At 39.7% G+C, this 22,708-nt stretch overlaps 2 protein-coding genes and 1 pseudogene across 3 annotated transcripts in view; 1 reads left to right on the plus strand and 2 right to left on the minus strand.

Annotated features, from left to right (window-relative positions):
* Positions 1-22,708, plus strand: part of NCK1 (NCK adaptor protein 1) — an 87,208-nt gene that overhangs the window by 23,283 nt on the left and 41,217 nt on the right. The gene's annotated exons all lie outside the window — the stretch shown is intronic.
* LOC115523143 (tripartite motif-containing protein 77-like) lies at positions 11,919-13,269 on the minus strand. Its single transcript, XM_030328846.1, is given in 3 exon segments — positions 11,919-12,502; positions 12,505-12,696; positions 12,699-13,269. Coding segments are annotated over 3 exon segments (1,347 nt in total).
* LOC115523146 lies at positions 21,174-21,668 on the minus strand (annotated as a pseudogene).

Raw genomic sequence — 22,708 nt, forward strand, 5'->3', positions numbered from 1 at the left:
CCCGTGAATATGTCACAAAAGAGACTTTGTAGATAGTGAGATTTTCCTGAATTATCTGGGTGGGCCCAGTGTAATCACAAAGAGCTTTGTTTTATAAGAGGGAGGCAAGAATGTCAGTCTAAGAAAGAGATATGATAATGGAAGCAGAGATTTGTCATGAGGTGTCTGAGAGCCAAGGAATACAGGCAGTTTCTAGAGTTTGGTATAGAGAAGGAATGAATTTTCTCCTAGAGTTCCTGAAAGAATGCAGGCTTTGATTGTAGTTCTGTGAAACCTGTTTTGAAATTCTTATCTTTAGAACTTTAAGATAACAAATTTGTGTTCTAAGCCACTAAATATATGGCAATTTGTTACACAGCAGTAGGAGACTACTGTTAGAGCTAGCATCAAAGGAGAGACTGACAGCATGAAGGTGAATATGCCATGGTCATATGCTTCACCATTAAATAGATCTTTTGGTTTGGGGTGATGTTGAGATGGATTTTGATAAAGCAAGCATTTTGAAGCCATTGGATGATGGTTCTGGGCAGAGGTACTGTTGAGGGACACTTTGGATAGGGAAGGCAATATCATTTAAGTAAGTGTAAATTCTGCTGCCTTCCACAGTTCTAGAGTCCCAACCCCATTACGCCACCTGATCAGCTTTATGTCTGGTAAGTTGCTGTGTGTATTCTGCAGTGATCCTAATCCTACTAGAATTTTTTCAGTTTTAGTAAGCTTTTTTATTATATTTTTCAAAAAGTAAATTGATGTTTTTGATAACAAGGATCTGAGGAACGTGAGTTTTAAATTTTAATATGGTCACTTGTATGATTTTATTTATAAGGAATTCAAGAAAAGGCAAACTATAGTGACAGAAGGCCCATCAGTAGTTGCTAGGGGGAGAGGATTGACTATAAAGGGGCACAAGGGAACTTTTTGAGCGATAAAAATGTTTTAGAGCTTCATTGTGGTATAAGTTACACAAATGTAACACAAAATGTATTTTGTACATTTATTAAGATTCATTAGATCTTTCAGCGACTGCGAAGCTGGGAAGATCTGCCTGGGCCAGGGACATAACGATCTCCTTGTCCTCCTCCCCTTGAACCTTTCTCCAAAGTTCCTCAATAAAATGGTTTGATCACCCCCCCCCCCCCACTCCAGAAAAAGACTCATTAAACTCTATACTGTTTTTAAAAAAATTATTTTTAAAAATATTTATTTTTGAGAGAGAGTGTGAGTGGGGAAGAGTCAGAGAGAGAGGGAGACACAGAACTCCAAGCAGGCTCCAGGCTCTGCTCTGTCAGCACAGAGCCTGACATGGGGCTTGGGCTCACAAACTGTGAGATTATGACCTGAGCTGAAGTCGGATGTTTAACTGACTGAGCCACCCGGGCGCCCCTTATTAAACTCTGCACTTAAAATCAGTGTAGATTAAGTCTCTCAACTTATTTGAAGGAAAGAAGAGGATTTAATGTACTCCTTTTTCAATCTTTTCCATATTTATTTATTTCCTTTTAGGTAATAAGTTTTGATTCTTAGGTTTGAGAAATTCTTCCCTTCTCTGGGATTTTTTTTTTCTTCTGATTTTCCCATTTTATTAATTTCTGTTCTTTGTTTCCTTTTATTATCTTGAAATATAACCAGGATGTTTTAATCAGGTAGAGTAAGAGCCACAGAATAGAAATGACTGTCAGAAGGAAGAAGGTTTTACTCAGTTTCCTAGCAACTGGAGGCACAGCATTCCATGCCACATCATGGTGCCACATGGAGAAGCACCAAGGTTGGTCAGGATGCAGAAGGAGCAAGGGGAAAGCATGTCCAGAGCCTTTATTGTGGTTAAGTGGGAAGAATGGATGAGGCAGGGTAGGCAAGCCTGAGCAAGTTGAGGTTTGGATAATTTGAATAATTTATAGCTCTGGGTGATAGGATTTGTCTCTAGCTGTCTAGTACCTGGCCCCAGGGTGAGTTAGAACAGTGGGAATACAGGTTTAGTATGTGAGAATTTTTGAAAGGAGATGATAGGTAGGGGGTATAGGCTTTGGATTACTTGGTTATGTTTCAGAAATGTGCTCTCAGGCAAATTGTCATCTAGGCATTAGGTAAACCTGGGAGGGAGAGTCCCTCTCTGGGTCCAAAGGACCCTGCTATGTCAGACCATCATAAATATAGAAAAAAAAAAAACATGACTAATACACTTCTGCTTTCTTTTGATTTACTTAGTTGTCTTTTTCTAGTTTCTTGATTTAAAATGTATTAGTTAAGCGGTGCCTGGGTGGCTCAGTTGGTTAGGCGTCAGACTTCAGCTCAGGTCATGATCTCATGGTTCATGAGTTCGAGCCCCACCTTGGGTTCTCTCCTGTCAGTGGGGACCTGCTTCAGATCATCTGTCCCCCTCTCTGCCCCTTTTCCACTCTCAAAAATAAATATTTTTTAAAAATGTCTTAAGCATATTCATTCATGCTGTTTAGTTACATGTACAAGAAGGCTATAATTTGAGTTGAATTACACATTTTGATAATGTAGTACTTTTATTGTTGCTCAGTTCTTATTTTATCATTTCTAGTGTGGTTTTCTTTTTTTGTTTTTGGTTTGTTTAGGAGTCCCTTTTTAAGTTTCCAAACATTTAAAAATGTTTTATTGGCAATATCAATATTATATTATGGGTGGAGAGTATAGTCTTAGGTATAAGTTCTTTGAAATTATTTTGTGTCTTTGTGACTCTTAATGCATGATCAATTTTTGAAAATGTTCTTAGTTTGCTTGAACATAATTATATCCTTATTTTTTTGTTTGCTGAAAGATTCTCTATACAGCTGTCAAATTAAATTTACTCATTTTACTAGTCAAGTATTCTATATCCTTATTTATTTTTTGACTTCTTGTCTATCAGTTTTTAATATAACAAAATTAGAGACTCATGCAGTGGTGGAAGATTAATTTTTTTCTTGCAATTCTGGGAATTGTATGGAATCTTTAGATTGCTTTGGATAGTATTGACTGACATCTTAACATGTTAACATCTTAACAGTTTTAAGTCTTCCAATCTATAAACATGGATGTTTTTCCACTTAGTTATGTCTTCTTTTTTCCTCTTTTTAAAAAATGTTTATTCATTTTTGAGAGAGAGAGAGAGCGTGAGCAGGGGAGGGGCAGAGAGAGGGGGAGACAGAGGATCCAAAGTGGGTTCTGGCTGACAACAGCAAGCGTAGAGTGGGGCTCGAACTCACGAACTGTGAGATCATGACGTGAGCCGAAGTTGGATGCTCAACTGACTGACCACCCAGGTGCCTCTTACGCTTTTTTAAATTTTAATTTAATTTAATTTTTTTAATTTAATTTTTTTATTTTTTAAAGTTTATGTCCAAATTAGTTAGCATATAGTGCAAAAATGATTTCAGGAGTAGATTCCTTAGTGCCCCTTACCCATTTAGCCTATCTCCCCTCCCACAACCCCTCCAGTAACTCTCAGCTTGTTCTCCATGAGTCTCTTCTGTTTTGTCCCCCTCCCTGTTTTTATATTATTTTTGTTTCCCTTCCCTTACGTTCATCTGTTTTGTTCCTTAAAGTTCTCATATGAGTGAAGTCATGATTTTTGTCTTTCTCTAATTTCACTTAGCATAATACCTTCCAGTTCCATCCACGTAGTTGGAAATGGCAAGATTTCATTCCTTTTTGATTGCCGAGTAATACTCCATTGTATATGTATACCATATCTTCTTTATCCATTCATCTGTGGATGGACATTTGGGGTCTTTCCATACTTTGGCTATTGTTGATAGTGCTGCTATAAACATTGGGGAGCATGTGTCCCTTCGAAACAGCACACCTGTATCCCGTGGATAAATGCCTAGTAGTGCAATTGCTGGGTCGTACGGTACTATTTTTAGTTTTTTGAGGAACCTCCATACCATTTTCCAGAGTGGCTGCACCAGCTTGCATTCCCACCAACAATGCAAAAGAGATCCTCTTTCTCTGCATCCTCACCGACATCTGTTGTTGCCTGAGTTGTTAATATTAGCCATTCTGACAGGTGTAAGGTGGTATCTCATTGTGGTTTTGGTTTGTATTTCCCTGATGATGAGTGATGTTAAGCATTTTTTCATGTGTCAGTTGGCCATCTGGATGTCTTCCTTGGAGAAGTGTCCATTCATGTCTTTTGCCCATTTCTTCACTAGATTCTTTGTTTTTCGGGTGTTGAGTTTGATAAGTTCTTAATAGATTTTGGATACTAACCCTTTATCTGATATGTCATTTGCAAATAGCTTCTCCCATTCTGTCAGTTGCCTTTTAGTTTTGCTAATTGTTTCCTTTGTTGTGTAGAAGGTTTTTATTTTGATGAGGTCCCAATAGTTCATTTTTGCTTTTGTTTCCCTTGCCTCTGGAGACGTGTTGAGTAAGAAGTTGCTGCCAAGGTCAAAGAGGTTTTTGTCTGCTTTCTTCTCGAGGATTTTGATGGCTTCCTGTCTTATATTTAGATCTTTCATCCATTTTGAGTTTGTTTTTGTGTCTGGTGTAAGAAAGTTGTCCAGGTGCATTCTTCTGCATGTCGCTGCCAGTTTTCCCAGCACCCCTTGCTGAAGAGACTGTTTTTATTCCATTGGATTTTCTTTCCTGTTTTGTCAAAGATTAGTTGGCCATATGTTTGTGGATCCATTTCTGGATTCTCTGTTCTGTTCCATTGATCTGAGTGTCTGTTCTTATGACAGTACCGTACTGTCTTGATGATTACAGCTTTGTAGTATAGCTTGAAGTCTGGGATTGTGATGCCTCCTGCTTTGGTTTTCTTTTTCAAGATCACTTTTGCTAGTCGGGGTCTTTTCTGGTTCCATACAAATTTTAGGATTATTTATTCTAACTCTGAAGAATGCTGATGTTACTTTGATAGGGATAGCATTGAATATGTAGATTGCTTTGGGTAGTATTGACATTTTAACAATATTTGTTCTTCCTATCCAGGAGCATGGAATCTTTTTCCATTTTTTTGTGTCGTCTTCAGTTTCTTTCATAAGCTTTCTATGGTTTTTAGTGTATAGATTTTTTACTTCTTTGGTTAGACTTATTCCTAGGTATTTTCTGTTTTTTTGTGCAACTGTAAATGGGATCGATTCCTTGATTTCTCTTTCTGTCGCTTCATTCTTGGCGTATAGGAATGCAACTGATTTCTGTGCGTTGATTTTGTATTCTGCAACTTTGCTGAATTCATGAATCAGTTCTAGAAGTTGTTTGGTGGAATCTTTAGGGTGTTCCATATAGAGTATCATGTCATCTGCGAAGGGTGAAAGTTTGACCTCCTCCTGGCTGATTTGGATGCCTTTTATTTCTTTGTGTTGTCTGATTGCAGAGGCTAAGACTTCCAATACTATGTTGAATAACAGTGGCGAGAGTGGACATCCCTGTCTTGTTCCTGACCGTAAGGGGAAAGCTCTCAGTTTTTCCCCATTGAGGATGATATTAGCGCTGGGTCGTTCATATATGGCTTTTATGATCTCGAGGTATGCTCCTTCTATCCCTACTTTCTTGAGGGCTTTTATCAAGAAAGGATGCTGTATTTTGTCAAATGCTTTCTCTGCATCTATTGAGAGGATTATATGGTTCTTGTCCTTTTCTTTTATTGATGTGATGAATCACATTAATTGTTTTGTGGATATTGAAATAGCCCTGCATTCCAGGTATAAATCCCACTTGCTCATGGTGAATAATTTTTTTTTTTTTTAAATTTTTTTTTTTTCCACGTTTATTTATTTTTGGGACAGAGAGAGACAGAGCATGAACGGGGGAGGGGCAGAGAGAGAGGGAGACACAGAATCGGAAACAGGCTCCAGGCTCTGAGCCATCAGCCCAGAGCCCGACGCGGGGCTCGAACTCACGGACCGTGAGATCGTGACCTGGCTGAAGTCGGACGCTTAACCGACTGCGCCACCCAGGCGCCCCATTTTTTTTAATGTATTGTTGGAGCCGGTTGGCTAATATCTTGTTGAGGATTTTTGTGTCCATGTTCATCAGGGAAATTGGTCTATAGTTCTTCTTAGTGGGGTCTCTGGTTTTACAATCAAGGTAATGCTGGCTTCATAGAAAGAGTTTGGAAGTTTTCCTTCCCTTTCTATTTTTTGGAACAGCTTCAAGAGAATAGGTGTTAACTGTTCCTTAAATATTTGGTAGAATTCCCCCGGAAAGCCATCTGGCCCTGGACTCTTGTTTTTTGGGAGATTTTGATTACTAATTTGATTTCCTTACTGGTTATGGGTCTGTTCAAGTTTTCTTTTTCTTCCTCTTTCAGTTTTGGTAGTGTATATGTTTCTAGGAATTTGTCCATTTCTTCCAGATTGTCCATTTTATTGGCATATAAGTGCTCATAATATTCTCTTATTATTGTTTTTATTTCTACTGTGTTGGTTGTGATCTCCTTTCATTCTTGGTTTTATTTTTTTGGGTCCTTTCTTTTTTTTTTTTTTATCAAACTGGTTAGTGGTTTATCAATGTTAATTCTTTCAAAGAACCAGCTTCTGTTTTCATTGATCTGTTCTACTGTTGTTTTTTGTTTGTTTGTTTGTTTGTTTTGATAGCATTACTTTCTGCTCTAATCTTTATTTTTTCCTGTCTTCTGCTGGTGTTGGGTTTTATTTGCTGTTCTTTTTCCAGCTCCTTAAGGCGTAAGGTTAGGTTGTGTATCTGAGATCTTTCTTCCTACTTTAGGAAGGCCTGGATTGCTATATACTTCCCTCTTATGACCACCTTTGCTGCGTCCCAGAGGTTTTAGGTTGTGGAGTTATCATTTTCATTGACTTCCATATACTTTTTAATTTCCTCTCTAAATTCTTGGTTAGCCCATTCATTCTTTAGTAGGATGTTCTTCAGTCTCCAATATTTGTTACCTTTCCAACTTTTTTCTTGTGGTTGATTTCGAGTTTCTTAGTGTTGTGGGCTGAAAATATGCACAGTATGATCTCGATCTTTTTGTACTTACTTAGGGCTGATTTGTGTCCCAGTATGTGCTCTTCTCTGGAGAATGTTTTATGTGTACTCGTGAAGAATGTGCATTCTGCTGCTTTAGGATGAAATGTTCTGAATATATCTGTTAAGTCCATCTGGTCCAGTGTATCATTCCAAGCCATTGTTTCCTTGTGGATTTTTTGATTAGATGATCTTTCCATTGCTGTGAGTGGGGTGTTGAAGTCTCCTACTATTATGGTATTACTATCCATGAGTTTCTTTATGTTTGTGATTGATTTATATATTTGGGTGCTCGCACATTTGGCGCATAAATGTGTACAATAGTTAGGTCTTCTTGGTGGATAGACCCCTTGATTATGATATAATGCCCTTCTGCATCTCTTGATGCAGTTTTTATTTAATGTCTAGATTGTCTGATATAAGTATGGCTACTCCAGCTTTCTTTTGTTGACCATTAGCATGATAGATGGTTCTCCATCCCCTTACTTTCAATCTGAAGGTGTCTTTAGGTCTAAAGTGGGTCTCTCGTAAACAGCATCTAGATGGATCTTGTTTTCTTATCCATTCTGTTACCCTTTGTCTTTTGATTGGAGCATTGAGTCCATTGACGTTTAGAATGAGTACTGAAAGATGAATTTATTGCCATTATGATGCTTGTAGAGTTGGAGTTTCTGGTGGTGTTCTCTGGTCCTTTGTAATGTTTGTTGCTTTTGATACATCTATCTATCTATCTATCTATCTACCGATAGATAGATAGATAGATAGATAGATATGTATATATATATTTTTTCATCTTCTCTCCCCTCAGAGAGTCCCCCTTAAAATTTCTTGCAGGGCTGGTTTAGTGGTCACAGACTCCTTTAATTTTTGTTTGTCTGGGAAACTTTTTCTCTTTCCTCCTATTCTGAATGACAGCCTTGCTGGATTAAGAATTCTTGGCTGCATATTTTTCTGATTCAGCACACTAAATACATCCTGCCACTCCTTTCTGACCTGCCAGGTTTCTGTGGATAGGTCTGCTGCAAACCTGATGTGTCTTCTCTTGTAGGTTAGGGACTTTTTTTCCCTTGCTGCTTTCTTGATTCTCTCCTTGCCTGAGTATTTTGTGAATTTGAGTATGATATGCCTTGTTGATGGTTGTTTTTTGTTGAATCTAATGAGGGTCCTCTGTGCTTCCTTGATTTTGATGTCTGTGTCTTTCTCCAGGTTAGGAAAGTTTTCCGCTATGATTTGCTCACATAACCCTTCTACCCCTGTTTCTCTCTCTTCCTCTTTTGGGACCCCTATGATTCTGATGTTCCTTTTTAATGAGTCACTGATTTCTCTAATTCTTAAATCGTGCTCTTTTGCCTTAATCTCCCTCTTCTTTTCTGCTTCATTATTCCCTATAAGTTTGTCTTCTGTATCACTGATTATCTCTTCTGCCTCATCCATCCTTGCCGCCGCTGCATTCTTCTGTGATTGGAGCTCAGTTATCGCATTTTTAATTTCATTCTGACTGTTTTTTACTTCTTTTATCTCTGCAGAAAGGGATTCTGATCTATTTTCGACTCCAGCTCGTATTCTTATTATCATGATTCCAAATTCTGGTTCAGACGTCTTGCTTGTATCTTTGTTGGTTAAATCCCTGGCTGTCGTTTCTTCGTGCTCTTTTGGGGTGAATTCCTTCATTTTTGTAATTTTGAAGGAAGAAAAGAAATTAATGAGGTAGAAAAATTTTAATTAAAATTAAAATATTAAAAACACACACGCACACACAGAAATCGAATAAATGATGCTAGATCCTAGGTGTGTTTTGATCTGGGTGTTGAAAGTGGTTTGACAGATTAGAGGGAAAAATGGGGGGTGGAAGGAAGTCATTTGAGAATCTGAAAAAATGAATACACTGAAGTACACTAAAATGAGATGATGGGAGTAAAATAGAATTTGAAAAAATGTACACAAAGGGAAGAATGTAGTAGAAAAAAATAAAAATATTTTTAATAAAAATTAAAAATAAAAATGAATTTTTCTTTTTCTGTATTCAAGAAAAAGAAAAGAAACGAAAAAGAGAAAAAAGGACAAAATAGAAAAAAAAGGAAGTCGTTTGAAAATTTGAAAAGTTGAATACACTGAAGTAGACTAACATAAAATGATGGAAGTAAAATAGAATTTGAAAAAATTTACACAAAAATAAAAATATAGTAATAAAAATTAAAGAAAAATATTTTTGATAAAAATTGAAAATAAAAATGAATTTTTTCTCTTTGTGTATTCAAGAAAAAGAAGTGTAAAAGAGAAAAAAAAATTGAATAGATGAACCTGGTAACAGATTGAAGTATGACCGAAATTATTTCGTTTTCCCTTAGAGGTCAGACTGTGTAGCGCTTTATAGTCCATAAACTAGGCAGGCAGTGAGACTTGTGTTCTTGAAGAGCGAAGTTGGCCCAGTTGGGCGGGGCTCAGTTTAACAGCTCCGCTCTCCACTAGATGGTGCTGCTAGCCTACTGGGGTAGAGTGTTGCGGTGCTGTAGGTGCGTATGCGCATGTGCGGGAGCAGTGAAAATGGCACCACCCAGCTGCCCAGTCTCTAGCTTTGGAACTCTGTTCTCCCGGATCATTAGTTGTACACTCATCCGCTGTCTTCACCTTTCGTCCACTCCCGCTTTTTCACTGTCTGTGACCAGGCGCCAGGCAGTACCTCTCTCCTGAGTTTCGTCTCAGATGCGGCTGTTTTCCCCGGCCCCTTACTTCTGAAGGACTGTGGCTTTGACCCATTCTGCCCCTCTGAGGGAAGGGTCTCACCGAGCAATGGCCGAATGAGCAATGGTTGAATGTTGGGTGCACCCAGGAACGCTTGCTGGACCCTGCTGCTGCCAGTGCCATGAGACTGTGGCCAGGTGCCAGCCCGCCCCAGAAAAAGTTCGCTAGATAGTGTAGCAGCAGCGTTTCAGGGATTATGGAAAATCACAACACACATCTGGCACCAGGCTTCACCCTTAACGACCTTGTTCCAGCACCAGCGAATGTGGCCGTTTTCTGGGGTCTGCTGGGATCAGGTGGCTTCAACAGTCTCTACCAAATGTCCTTCCAGCAGTGGAACTGCTTTTCCCTGTGTGGCCTGAGAACCTCCCGGACCCCACTCTGTTCCTGGGGATTCGCCTTTCCCACCAGAGCACCGCCAGGTATCAAGCTGTGGAATTGCAGCCTTTGCGCTCCCCTTGTTTACAGTCTTAATGGAATTTAAACCGTCTCCTTTCTCCTTTCTCCCTTTTTAGTTTAGCCCCTGCGGCTGTTTCCAGTTTTCCACTTTCTCTCCAGCTGCTTTTGGGGAGAGGTGCTTTTCCCATATTCTCTGCCCTCCCCCCCCCCACCCCGCCAGTCTCCGTCCTCTCTCCACTCGCAAAAGCACCTCCCTTCCTGCTCCTCACTCCCCAAGTTCACCTCTGCACCGCATACCTGCTGAATTCTGTGGTTCAGGTTGTGCAGATTGTTGTGTTAATCCTCCAATCAGTTTTCTAGGTGTGTAGATGGTTTAGTGTTGGTCTGGCTGTATTTCATGTACACGAGACACACAAAAAACTTCCATGCTGTTCTGCCATCTTGGCTCCTCCCTCTACTCTTTTTTTTAAATTGAGGTTTGTGGGTGTTTTTTTTTTAAGAACAGTTTTAGGTTTACAGCAATATTGAGGGGAAGATACCAAGATTTCCCGTATACTCCCTACCTCATACGTGCATAGCTTCTTCTATTATCAGCATTCCCCACCAGCGTGGTACAGTTGTTACAATTGGTGAACCTACATTAACACATCATAATACCCAGAGTCCATAGTTTACATTATGGTTAACTGTTTGTATTGTGTACTTATGTCTTGTTTAATTTCTTTCATTACATTTCACAATGTAGTTTTCATTGTAGAAGTCTTTCCCATCCTTAATTAAGTTTATTACTATAGATTTTATTCTTTTTGATGCTCTTGTAAATGGTAAATAGTTTTGTTAATTTCCTTTTCAGATTGTTCATTGACAGTGTTTACTAACATTGTTAGTGTTAGAAATGCAGCTGATTTTTGTGTTGATTTTATATCCTGTTACTTTTGCTGAATTTACATCAGCTTAACTTTGATAACAGAAAAACTTTGCTATTATAAGCTTCATTCTCATCCCCTTCCATTCATTGATGAAATGATATACATCTTTAAACATTGTGTATCGAAACAATTATTATTGCAAATGGCAGAAATTGGGTTTTAATGCATTAGTCTCATATATTCTCTAGAAAGGAAAAATGTAGAGTTACAAACCAACGTTACAATAATAGTAATTTAGACTAGTGTTTTTAAAAATTGTTTATTAGTGTCTTAAATCTTACCAAAAACAAAAAATAGAGTTGCAGACTGTATTTTCAATAATTCCATCTTTAAAATTTTTTTTTAATCTTTATTTTTGAGAAAAAGAGACAGAGTGCCTGCAGGGGAGGAACAAAGAGAGAAGGAGACACAGAATCCAAAGCTGGCTGTAGGCTGTGAACTGTCAGCACAGAGCCTGATGTGGGGCTCGAACCCATGAACCGTGAGACCATGACCTGAGCTGAAGTCGGATGCTTAACTGGCTGAGCCACCCAGGCTCCCTTCAATAATTCCATCTTTTGTGATTGCTCATGTATTTACCTTTATTGAGATCTTTATTTCTTAATATGACTTGAATTATTGTTTAGTATTATCTGGGAATGTCTTAATTTCTCCCTCACTTTTGAAGGACAGTGTCTTTTTTTTTTTTAAAGCGATTACTTTTATTTCAATAAAATAGAAAAGACAAATGTACATCCTTCACAGTGTCACCACTTTAAAAAATAATACAGCAAATGTATCTCCTGAAGGTAAAATGAAGTTCAAGACCATGAGGTATCAGTGATTTTCCCCACTCAAGAAGTCACCAGGATAGAACCCTCCCCAGCTATTAAAATTGCTAAGACCTTGGTCAGGTTTGTGAGCTGTTCCTGATCATTTGGTTACATAATAAATGAAAGGTCTGAGAGGGAAGGAGAAGGAACAGGAAAGGAAATTACAAATGAGGGAACTTTTGGCAACATTAACAAAGCTTACTATATCAAATTCATAATCTAAAAACACCCCTACCAAGCCCTGGGGTCTTGGAATGTAGTGGCACAGTGGCGGGGAGGCAGAGAAGAGACGGCAGTGGTTATCCACGTTGACACACAGAAGTAGAAAGATACCCTCAGAGTTGAGCAGCAAGTCATGGTGTTTTGTCCAGGATTCCCTGCAAAGTCCTTTAATCCAATTCTGAGAGTTTCCCACATCCACCTCCCAGTAATATTTGCCAGAGGTGAAGGCAGCCTGAGCTGCCCAGGAAGGCTTATACTGTGAACTCGCTGGACTGCGGGGCAGGTCTTGATGGTCGGGACGGCACTGCAAACATCTCAGGTCTTCAGACAGAGGCACACAGTAATTCCTTATGTTATCACCAAATATAATATACACTCGGAAGTTGTTAAGCCTTTCAGACATCCCGGTGATTGTCCCCTCACTGGGCTGTGGGTCCACAGGCTGGGGCAAGTGCGCCTGCACTGACTCCTTTTCATGATGTCTTCCAAATCCTGGAGCAGGTGCACATCTGCTTTGAGGCACATTTCCTTCAGCTCCTCATAGATTCTTTTCAGGAGTTTCCCCATTTGAAGCATTCTAGCTACATTTCTCCAGAGTCGATGAAAAATTTTCTTGCCTTCAATTGCCAGGCTCTCTAAATGTTTTTGCTTTTCTTGTGGAGGTATTGGTACACCTTAGGATATTCAGCCTTGATCATCACCATCCTTAGATTTACAAAACCCTGCCATACTCTAAGTAAGTTGTACTCTTTGTTTATATTTCTCTGATTTCTCTGCCTGTTTTTCCAAATAGATTTCATTTGCATCAGAAGTTTCTCCCTGCAGTTCTCAGCGACCTGTGAAAGTGGACAGTGTATGTGAGTGGTATGCCCTGGCGAATGAGAGCTTTGCAAACACAGCAGGCTCTTGTCAGTTGGACAGAAGATATTCTTTAGTGCTTGGTGTATCCAACACACCTGCCTGGCAGACCTCGGTAACTGCTTGGCAACTGATTCTTTTTTAGCACGAGCTTGTCCCTCAGCAGAAATAATGCTTTTGAAGTCCATGCATGGAGATACTGCCCTGCATACAGGGCAACAGGTAGGATGCTGGGCATCTTCCCACAGGAGGCAGAGACACAGAGTACAAAAGCTGTGTCCACAGTTAATGGTGACAGGGTCTGTGAAATAGTCCTTGCAGATGGAACAGATAAGCAGACTGGGGGCGCAGCACGCAAAAGTAGAATCCATGTTTCTTCCTGTCAGTCTTTTCCTCCGGGAAGCTCTCTTGCCTGTTCCTGTCTGCCCCCACCACCCAGAACCCATGTTCTGTATCTCTACCTAAATTGTCCAGGTTCAGGAAGAGGAGGATTTGGGTGGGAGAGGGCAAGAGAAGCTTCCCTTCTCATCTGTGCTGTTTCCTTTCTGAGCAAGAACTTGAAGGACAGTTTTGTCGAACATTGGATTTTAGTTGACAGTTTTTTATTTCAGTATTTTGAATATGTCAGTCTACGGTTGACCTTTGAACAACATGGATTTGAACTGTGTAAGTAAACTTATATGCAGATTTGTTACTTTTTAATTTTAATTTTAATTTAATTTCTATTTATTTTTAAATTTACATCTAAGTTGGTTAGCATATAGTGCAATAATGATTTCAGGAGTAGATTCCAGTGATTCATCCCCTATGTATAACACCCAGTGCTCATCCCAACGAGTGTCCTCCTTAATGCCCCTTACCCATTTAGCCCATCTCCCTACCCACAGCCCCTCCAGCAACCCTCAGTTTGTCCTCTGTATTTAAGAGTCTCTTATGTTTTGTTCTCCTTGTTTTTATATTATTATTACTTCCCTTATGTTCATCATCTTAAATTCCTCATATGAGTGAAGTCATATGATATTTGTCTTTCTTGGACTAATTTCACTTAGCATAATACTCCCTAGTTCCATCCACATAGTTGCAAATGGCAAGATTTCTTTTTGATTGCTGAGTATTACTCCATTGTAAATATATACCACATCTTCTTTATCCATTCATCTGTTGATGGACATCTGGACTCTTTCCATACTTTGGCTATTGTCAATAGCAGTGCTGTAAACATCGGGGTGCATGTGCCCCTTTGAAACAGCACACCTATATCCCTTAGATAAATATCTAGTAGTGCATTGCTGGGTTATAGGGTAGTTCTGTTTTTAATTTTTTGAGGAACTTCCATATCGTTTTCCAGAGTGGCTGCACTAGTTTGCATTTCCACCAGCAGTGCAAAAGAGATCCTCTTTCTCCGCATCCTTGCCAACATTTGTTGTTGCCTGAGATGTTCATTTTAGCCATTCTGACAGGTGTAAGGTAGTATCTCATTGTGGTTTTGATTTGTATTTCCCTGATGATGAGTGATATTGAGCATTTTTTCATGTGTCTGTTAGCCATCTGGATGTCTTCTTTGGAGAAGTGTCCATTCATGTCTTTTGCCCATTTCTTCACTGGATTATTTGTTTTTTGGGTATTGAGTTTGATAAATTCTTTATAGATTTTGGATACTAGCTCTTTATCTGATATGTCATTTGGAAATATCTTCTCCCATTCTGTTGGTTTCCTTTTAGTTTTGCTGATTGTTTCCTTTGCTTTTTGTGCAGATTTTTAAAAATTTATTTTTAATGTTTTATTTTTTGAGAGACAGAGTGCAAGCAGGGGAGGGGCAGAGAGAGAGAGAGACAGAGAGAGAGACAGAGAGACACACACACACAGTTTGAAGCAGGCTCCAGGCTGCAAGCTGTCCATGTGGAGCCCATTGCTGGGCTTGAACCCACAAATGTGAGATCACGACCTGAGCCGAAGTGGGACACTTAACTGACTGAGCCACCCAGGCTCCCTATTATGCAGATTTTTTATACTACAGGACTGTAAATGTGTTTTCTCTTATGATTTTCTTATTTTCTTATCATTTTCTTTCATCTAGCTTACTTTATTATAAGAATACCGTATATAATGCATATAATATACAACATATGTGTTAATCAACTGTTTATGTTATTAGTAAGGTTTCTTGTTCAGCAGAAGGCTATTAGTTGTTAAGTTTTGGGGAAGCCAGAATACATGGGTTTTTGACTGCGAAAGGGTCCCAACCCTTGCATTATTCAAGGGTCAACTCTACTTACCCTCTTCTCTCCTCCAATGTTTCTTTTTTTGTATTATTATTTTTTAAAATGTTTTTATTTATATTTGAGAGAGAGAAGACAGAGCATGAGTGGGGGAAGGGTGCAGAGAGTGGGAGGCATAGAATCCGAAGCAAGCTCCAGGCTCTGAGCTGTCAGGGCCTGATATGATCCGTGAGATCATAACCTGAGCCAAAGTCAGACACTTAACCAACTGAGCCACTGAGGTGCCCTGCATCCTCCAAAGTTTCTAATGAGAAATCTATTGGTGATCTTATTGAGGATCCCTTTTATGTGATCATTCACTTCTTGTGTTGCTTTCAAGATTCTCTCTTTTAATATTTTCATTTATAGTATGTCTCAGTATAGATTTCTTGCGTTTATCCTACTTGGAGTTTGTTGAGCTTCTTGGATGTTTTTTTTTTTTTTTTTTTTTAATTTTTTTTTTTCAACGTTTATTTATTTTTGGGACAGAGAGAGACAGAGCATGAATGGGGGAGGGGCAGAGAGAGAGGGAGACACAGAATCGGAAGCAGGCTCCAGGCTCTGAGCCATCAGCCCAGAGCCTGACGCGGGGCTCGAACTCACGGACCGCGAGATCGTGACCTGGCTGAAGTCGGACGCTTAACCGACTGCGCCACCCAGGCGCCCCAAGCTTCTTGGATGTTTAAATTCATGTCCGTTACCGAATTTGGGACATTTTCAGCCATTATTTCTTCTTTTTTTTTTTTTTTTTTTTTTTTTAATCTTCTTAATGTTTATTTCTGAGACAGAGAGAGACAGAGCATGAGTGGGGAAGGGGCAGAGAGAGAGGGAGACACAGAATCCGAAGCAGGCTCTAGGCTCCTAGCTGTCAGCACAGAACCTGACGCGGGGCTTGAACTCACAAACCATGAGATCATGACCTGAGCCGAAGTCAGTCGCTCAACCGACTGAGCCACCCAGGCGCCCCAGCCATTATTTCTTCAAATAATCTCTTTTCCCCTTAGTGTCCCTCTTTGCCTTTTGGCACTCTCACAATGCATCTGTTGGTTCTTTTCCTGGTGTCCCACAGATCCTTTATTCTCTCATTTGTGTGTGTGTGTGTGTGTGTGTGTGTGTGTGTGTGTGTGTGTTCGTGTGTGTGTTCCTCAGGCTTGCTAATTTCAATTGACTTGTCTCCGTGCTCACTGATACTTTCTTTTACCTGTTCAAATCTGTCTTTAAATCCCTTTGGTGAACTTTTCCTTTTTGTAATTGTACTTTCCAGCTGGAGAATTTCTTAGGTTTTCTATTTCTTTGGATACTATTATTTTGTTCACACATCATTTTCTTTACTTTCTTTAGTTAGTTAAGCATCTTTAAGATATTTGTTTAAAGTCTTTGTCTGCTGAGTTTGTCAGCTGATTTTTCTCCAGGATGGTTACTATTGGTTTTTCCCTTTGAATGGATCATACTTGCATGTTTCTTTGTATCCCTTGTGATACATTGGTTGTTGAAAACTGAATGTGTGAATTTAATAATGTGGTAAGTCTGAAAATCAGATCATCTCTTCCCCAGGGTTTCCTGGGTTTTTGTTTTTATTGTCGTAAACTTTCTCTGTGCCAGGAACCACTTTGAATTATAAACTTAAGCTTTCCTCAGGTCTTCACTGAGCTTGTGCCTTTTTCTGGATATATGTGGTGACTTTCTTAATACCCCTATTACTAGTTCTTTAGTGTCCGGCTCCTGAAAGGAGAAGGTTAAAAAAGACTCCAGCCCTGTAGATTAGATTTTCTTCAGCCTGAGGGAAAAGGGTTTACATAATTGGCGTGTGTGTGTGTGTGTGTGCGCGCGCGTGCACGCATATGCCTCTGTCAGCACCTCAGTGATCAGAAGCATCGTTCAACTGTCAGAACACAGATCCCTGATATATGGATGACAGGATCCTTATTGCTCATTTTGACTCTTGAAAGCTGCTCTTGGAACTAATGTACAGCTACGTGGCATGGGCCTGGGGAGTGGAAGATGCTACTACTAGCCATTGCTGAGCTAACTGAAATTAACCAAAGTTAATAGTCCAAGACTTCCTCTGGAAGTTTCAAGCCTTGGGGTAGTCTCCAAAATTGTAAAATAGTTCAGTTAGACAGATTCTGCTAGTACAATTGTTGTCTAGGTGGAGAGACCAAATTTGGAGGGCTTCTTATGCCACCGTCTTCCCAGAATCTTCTCATAACTTTACAAAAGGGAGTTTCATTATAGTTTCAGAGTTCTTAGTCTTTTGTCCCTTGTTTTTCAGATTATACTTCAAAATAAACACATATGAGACCTTTTACTTAGTTTTTAAGTCTAGATAGCGGATACATAAAAGAAGGAATTTTTGTTTTCTGATACTTTTTTTTTCCTAAGAAGAAAACCAAATGCTTCCAACTGGAAGCGGATAAGACTGGAAAGCAAGAGACACCTTAAGGAGGCAAATGCCTTCATTACTACTAAGGTGATGGTAGTGAGAATGGAGATAACATGGAATCATTTGAGTCCTATGAAGGAGGTAAAAAGGACAAGAATTGAGATGCAGGGATTGACTGAATAGGGTTTCATTAATCCAGATAACTAGATTGATAGTGTTACTGTTTACTGAATTATAGAGCACAGAAGCAGAAACTTTGTAGGGATAAATGTGAGGTGCCCACGGAGTAGAAAAGTACTGTACTTTAGAAAGCATTTTCACACCTAGTTATTTTTTTTTAATGTTTATTTATCTTGAGAGAGCATGCATGCAAGCGAGCACAAGCTGGTGAGGAGCGGGGAAAGAGGGAGAGAATCCCAAGCAGGCCCTGTGCTTCCAGCACAGAGCCCAGCTTGGGGCTCCATTTTAACGACCATGAGATCATGACCTGAGCAGAAATAAAGAGTCAGATGCTCAACTGACTGAGCCACCCAGGCTCCACCACCCCTAGGAATTTTAAGTGATAGTGTACTGGTTCTCTGTAACTCTCTGGTAGGTCCTATTGCATGCATAAGCCAAAAGATAAAGATATAAGCCAATTTTTTTTTTTTTAATTTTTTTTTTTTCAACATTTATTTATTTTTGGGACAGAGAGAGACAGAGCATGAACGGGGGAGGGGCAGAGAGAGAGGGAGACACAGAATGGGAAACAGGCTCCAGGCTCTGAGCCATCAGCCCAGAGCCTGACGCGGGGCTCGAACTCCCAGACCGCGAGATCGTGACCTGGCTGAAGTCGGACGCTTAACCGACTGCGCCACCCAGGCGCCCCAAGCCAATTTTAATAGTAAGACTTAGGTGGTAAAGCCCTGAAAATATTTTTGAATACAAATTACATAAGCACATGGAGAACATGAGGGAGAATTAGAATTAAGTATAGCAGTTCATGTGAAAATACTCATATTATGATTAATTGCATGTTAAATATGTCCTGAATTTCACGTTACATACAAGTTTTAGTATATGTTAGGAGAATATGGTTCCTAAATGTGATGGTATAATCTAAACCTTATTTGTACTATATAGCATGGGGAAATGATAGTTTCACTGTCCCCTGTGCTGTGTGTATTCTTTTGGAAATATGTACAACTTTGGAAACATGACTTGGAATGACACTTAAAAGAGATTTGGTAATTAAGAGTATATTAAAGAGTAAAGACTAGAATACCAAGGGGCTAAGATGATGAAAACATTAGAAAACACAATACAGATCTGGTTTTATTTAGTCCAGATAATTTAAGGAGAAATTTAGTTAATAGTTTTGATATGATCATAGTTTTGATATAACTCAGGAGACTTTTTGATACAATCTGATTCAGTTCTCTTATTTTACCAATAAGAAAATGGAGTTTCAAGGAAGTTAATATGACATTCCTTGACTCATAATTAATGGCAAGGCAGTTTAATGGCAACTCTTGTTTGTTAAGCTTGTTTTATTTCTAGGAGCAGTAGAGCAGAGCTGAGACTAGAGCAAGGCAAGCAAGTTGCCTAGGGTACAAAGTTGAAGGAGGCAGTCACTTTCAGGTGCAGATCCTGGACTTGGAAGATCCTTATTTATCAAAATAGTATTTGAATAGTCCTAGGACACAACTCCCAGCCCTGCAGATTAGGGATAGCCTGAGGAAGCTAGATGGCTCACTGATGGTGGAAGAGAATTAACCCTCAAGACCTAGGCCTTTGTATGTGGTGATCTAACAGTTTGCAAGTACCTGTGGAGTATTACTTCACTTAATGTGAGAGTGGTGTGGGGTTTTCTGTTCTCAGGCCTGGATTGGTTCCTATACTCCTTTTTTCTTTGAATCAGATCTCAGAGGCTGTAGTTTCTTTTGTTCTTTTAATAATTTAAAAAAAATGTTTATTTATTTTTGGGGTGCCTGGGTGGCTCGGTTGAGCATCTGACTTTGGCTCAGGTCATGATCTTATGGCTCATGGGTTCAAGCCCCGTGTCAGGCTCTGTGGTGACAGCTCAGAGCCTGGAGTCTCCAGCCTGCTTCAAATTCTGTGTCTCCCTCTTTCTGTCCCATCCCTGCTTGTGCTCTCTCTCTCTCAAAAATAAATAAACATTTAAAAGAATTTTTTTTAGTGTTTATTTTTGAGAGAGCTAGAGAGTGCAAGTGGGAAGAACAGAGTGGGGGAGAGTGGGGACAGAGGCAGTAGGTTCTGCGCAGACAGCAGCAAGCCTGACGTGGGGCCCAAACTCCTGAACTGTAAGATCATGACCTGAGCTGAAGTAGATGCCCAACGAACATGCGCCGCCCCCCCCCCCCCACCCCGCCAAAGCTGTTTTCACCCAAAACCTGTTGGGGGTTCTGTCAACTTGGCTGGTGAGGTAGAAAATCTAGACATACCTCTCATTCCTTTTCTTTTACAGCCCACATAGCCAAATATGGAATCAATTTAGAGGTAATAGTGACAAAGATGTAAGAGATTAACCTAAATCTACTTTTATTATCATGACCTTTGTTCTCTAGTTTCTGACTGCCATTTTATTTTTGAGGGTGCAGTCACCTAGTGGAGCTCCATTCCCCTTAGGTAAAGGACAGGTTTGTTTATGAGGGTCTTTCTTCCCAGCACTTAGAGGTTAGAGGCAGTCTAGACTGAATGAAATCCCTACTTCGGTGTCTCAGGAAGATTATTTGTTTTTCACAGAACCTCCACAGTTGATGGCACAAGTGAGTAGAAAAACCGTTCTCCAAATATTTAAAAAAAAAATTTTTTTTTAACGTTTATTTATTTTATTTTTGAGACAGAGAGGGACAGAGCATGAAGGGGGGAGGGGCAGAGAGAGAAGGAGACACAGAATCGGAAGCAGGCTCCAGGCTCTGAGCCATCAGCCCAGAGCCTGACGCGGGGCTCGAACTCATGGACCGCAAGATCGTGACCTGAGCTGAAGTCGGACGCTTAACCCACTGCGCCACCCAGGCGCCCCCGTTCTCCAAATATTAGTGGCTCCCTTTTTGGCATTAACTTATGGGAAGAGAATAAAACCAGAATGCACGGCTTTTGTCTTAGAACTAGTGGGTATAAAGTTGTTATGCTGCTTCTCTGGATCTGTCTTTTTTATACTGGTACCTAGCTTGCCTCCTTAGGACCATTATACTTTTTGTTCTTAAGGCCTTTGGAGTTAAAGGCAGACCATTTGTTTTTATATTACACTTTAAAATTGGTGGAATCTGGAAACCAGAAGTGAAGACAGGTGGTTTTACTGGCTTAGTCAAAGGTGTATCTAAATGTATATAAACATTCGCAGTACATTAGACCCAGTTTACAAATGCAATTGGCATAGTTTGTGATGCTCATGTGAGCAGAATAAGTTTAATGTAAGTCAGCATTACAGATGAAGTAATATTGGCAAGAAATAGAACTTTTTCCACTAGCTTGTAAGCTCTTTCAGGACAGACTTATCTTTGTAAGCTGGATAGCTCATACTGTGTCTTGCACATAGTAGAGCCTTAAAAAGATAAATAATAGACAGGTGAAAGCTTGGTTAAGTCAGGGGTTTGGTTGTTCATAAGATCCACATCGTTTTCAGTGTTAGTTTTTTTTTCTAGTTAGACAATGATTTTATTGCGTGAGTACATAGTCAAATTTATGCAACCAGGGCAGAGGCTGTGGGTGACTCATATTTCCAATTGCGGGGAGAGGACTCCTTTGGTCTTATAATATATCAAGCCAACTAGTGAAGACAGCTCTCGATCAGAATCAGTGGGGATTTAACATCCTTTTCTGTTCCTCTCAAGATTCTTTCGAACAACTTTCTTAATCAAATGGTCGAGATCCTCAGGAACATCAGGAGCAAGTCCTTTGGACTTCAGAATTCTCAAAATTTTATTGCTTGTCACAAAATGTACTTGTGCAACACCATATGAGTCTCTCTCAGGATTACACTGATTTATGAGGGAGTCAGGACCTTCTTGGCCAGTTTGTAGATCTGTTCCTTCACGTCGGCAGACATCAACTTCAGCCAGGTGGGGACGCTGTGGCGATAAGGCAGAGCCAACTGGGACAGGCCCTTTCTGGGAGCATGCATGCGAGCTATGAGGCAGCAATCAGGCAATGAAAGAGTCCAGTGTTAGCCTTCATTAAACCTGGTCCAGAGTGTTTACACGTAACACACACACAGAGTTGTTAAATTTGGGAATGTCTGTACTTGCTATGAGGGTTTTCTTAATCTCCATTTAGTTTATTTTATCCTTGCTTTTGCATTTTTCTTACTTCTGAAGTCTTTCTTACAGAGTGTGCTTTTTTTCCTTTAAATTTGACACTCTAGGGATGCCGGTCTGGCTCAGTTGAAAGCATGCTGTCTTGATCTTGGGGTTGTGAGTCATGCCCCTCGCTGGGTGTAGAGATTATGTAAACAAACAAACTTCAAAAAACCAAATTTGATACTCTATTTTTTCTTTCAGTTCAGGTGCTCGTTATCGTATATTGGCCCTATTTGTTTGTTTTAACAGAAAAGTAATTTTGGTTTATGAAGTGAAATATCCAGGGATAGATTCTGGGTTGAGGAATAATTAGAATTGGAGGCTCAAAAAATAGAATCTAATCTCTGTGCACCTCTCAGCTTCATTGTCGGGTTCTGTATAGTGACATTTACTCTGCTTTCAGGTTTAAGTCTGTTGGGAAAAGAGAGAGTGCTTTCCCAGTAACCTATGTAGACATCCTAAGAAATTTTCTGAATCAACAACTTGTTTTAAGCCCATTCTTCACTAGTCACAGGAAATAAGGGGATTTAATATTCTGATTAGCTGTGCTTGATTGCATATACTACCCCTGGGTTGGAACTCCACCTAAAGAATGTCAATATAGAATTGGTGGATGGGGGCAGGGATGGAGAGGATAGGGTCTGAGAAGGAAGCTGAAACACTACTATGAAAAGAAGAGAAAATGGATGCTCATACAGCTTGAATGTCAGCTAGCTAGCTATTCACCATTTTGGTTGACTTAAGTTTGATTTTTTAACGGATCAGTGAGGTTTTCTAATTTTTTCTTAATTATCAAAGTAATATATGAACATAGATGAAAATGTCAGACAATGCTGGGGCACCTGGGTGGCTCAGTCGGTTAAGCATC

This window comes from Lynx canadensis, chromosome C2 (genome assembly GCF_007474595.2).
Source record: "Lynx canadensis isolate LIC74 chromosome C2, mLynCan4.pri.v2, whole genome shotgun sequence".
NCBI classification, from domain to species: domain Eukaryota; kingdom Metazoa; phylum Chordata; class Mammalia; order Carnivora; family Felidae; genus Lynx; species Lynx canadensis.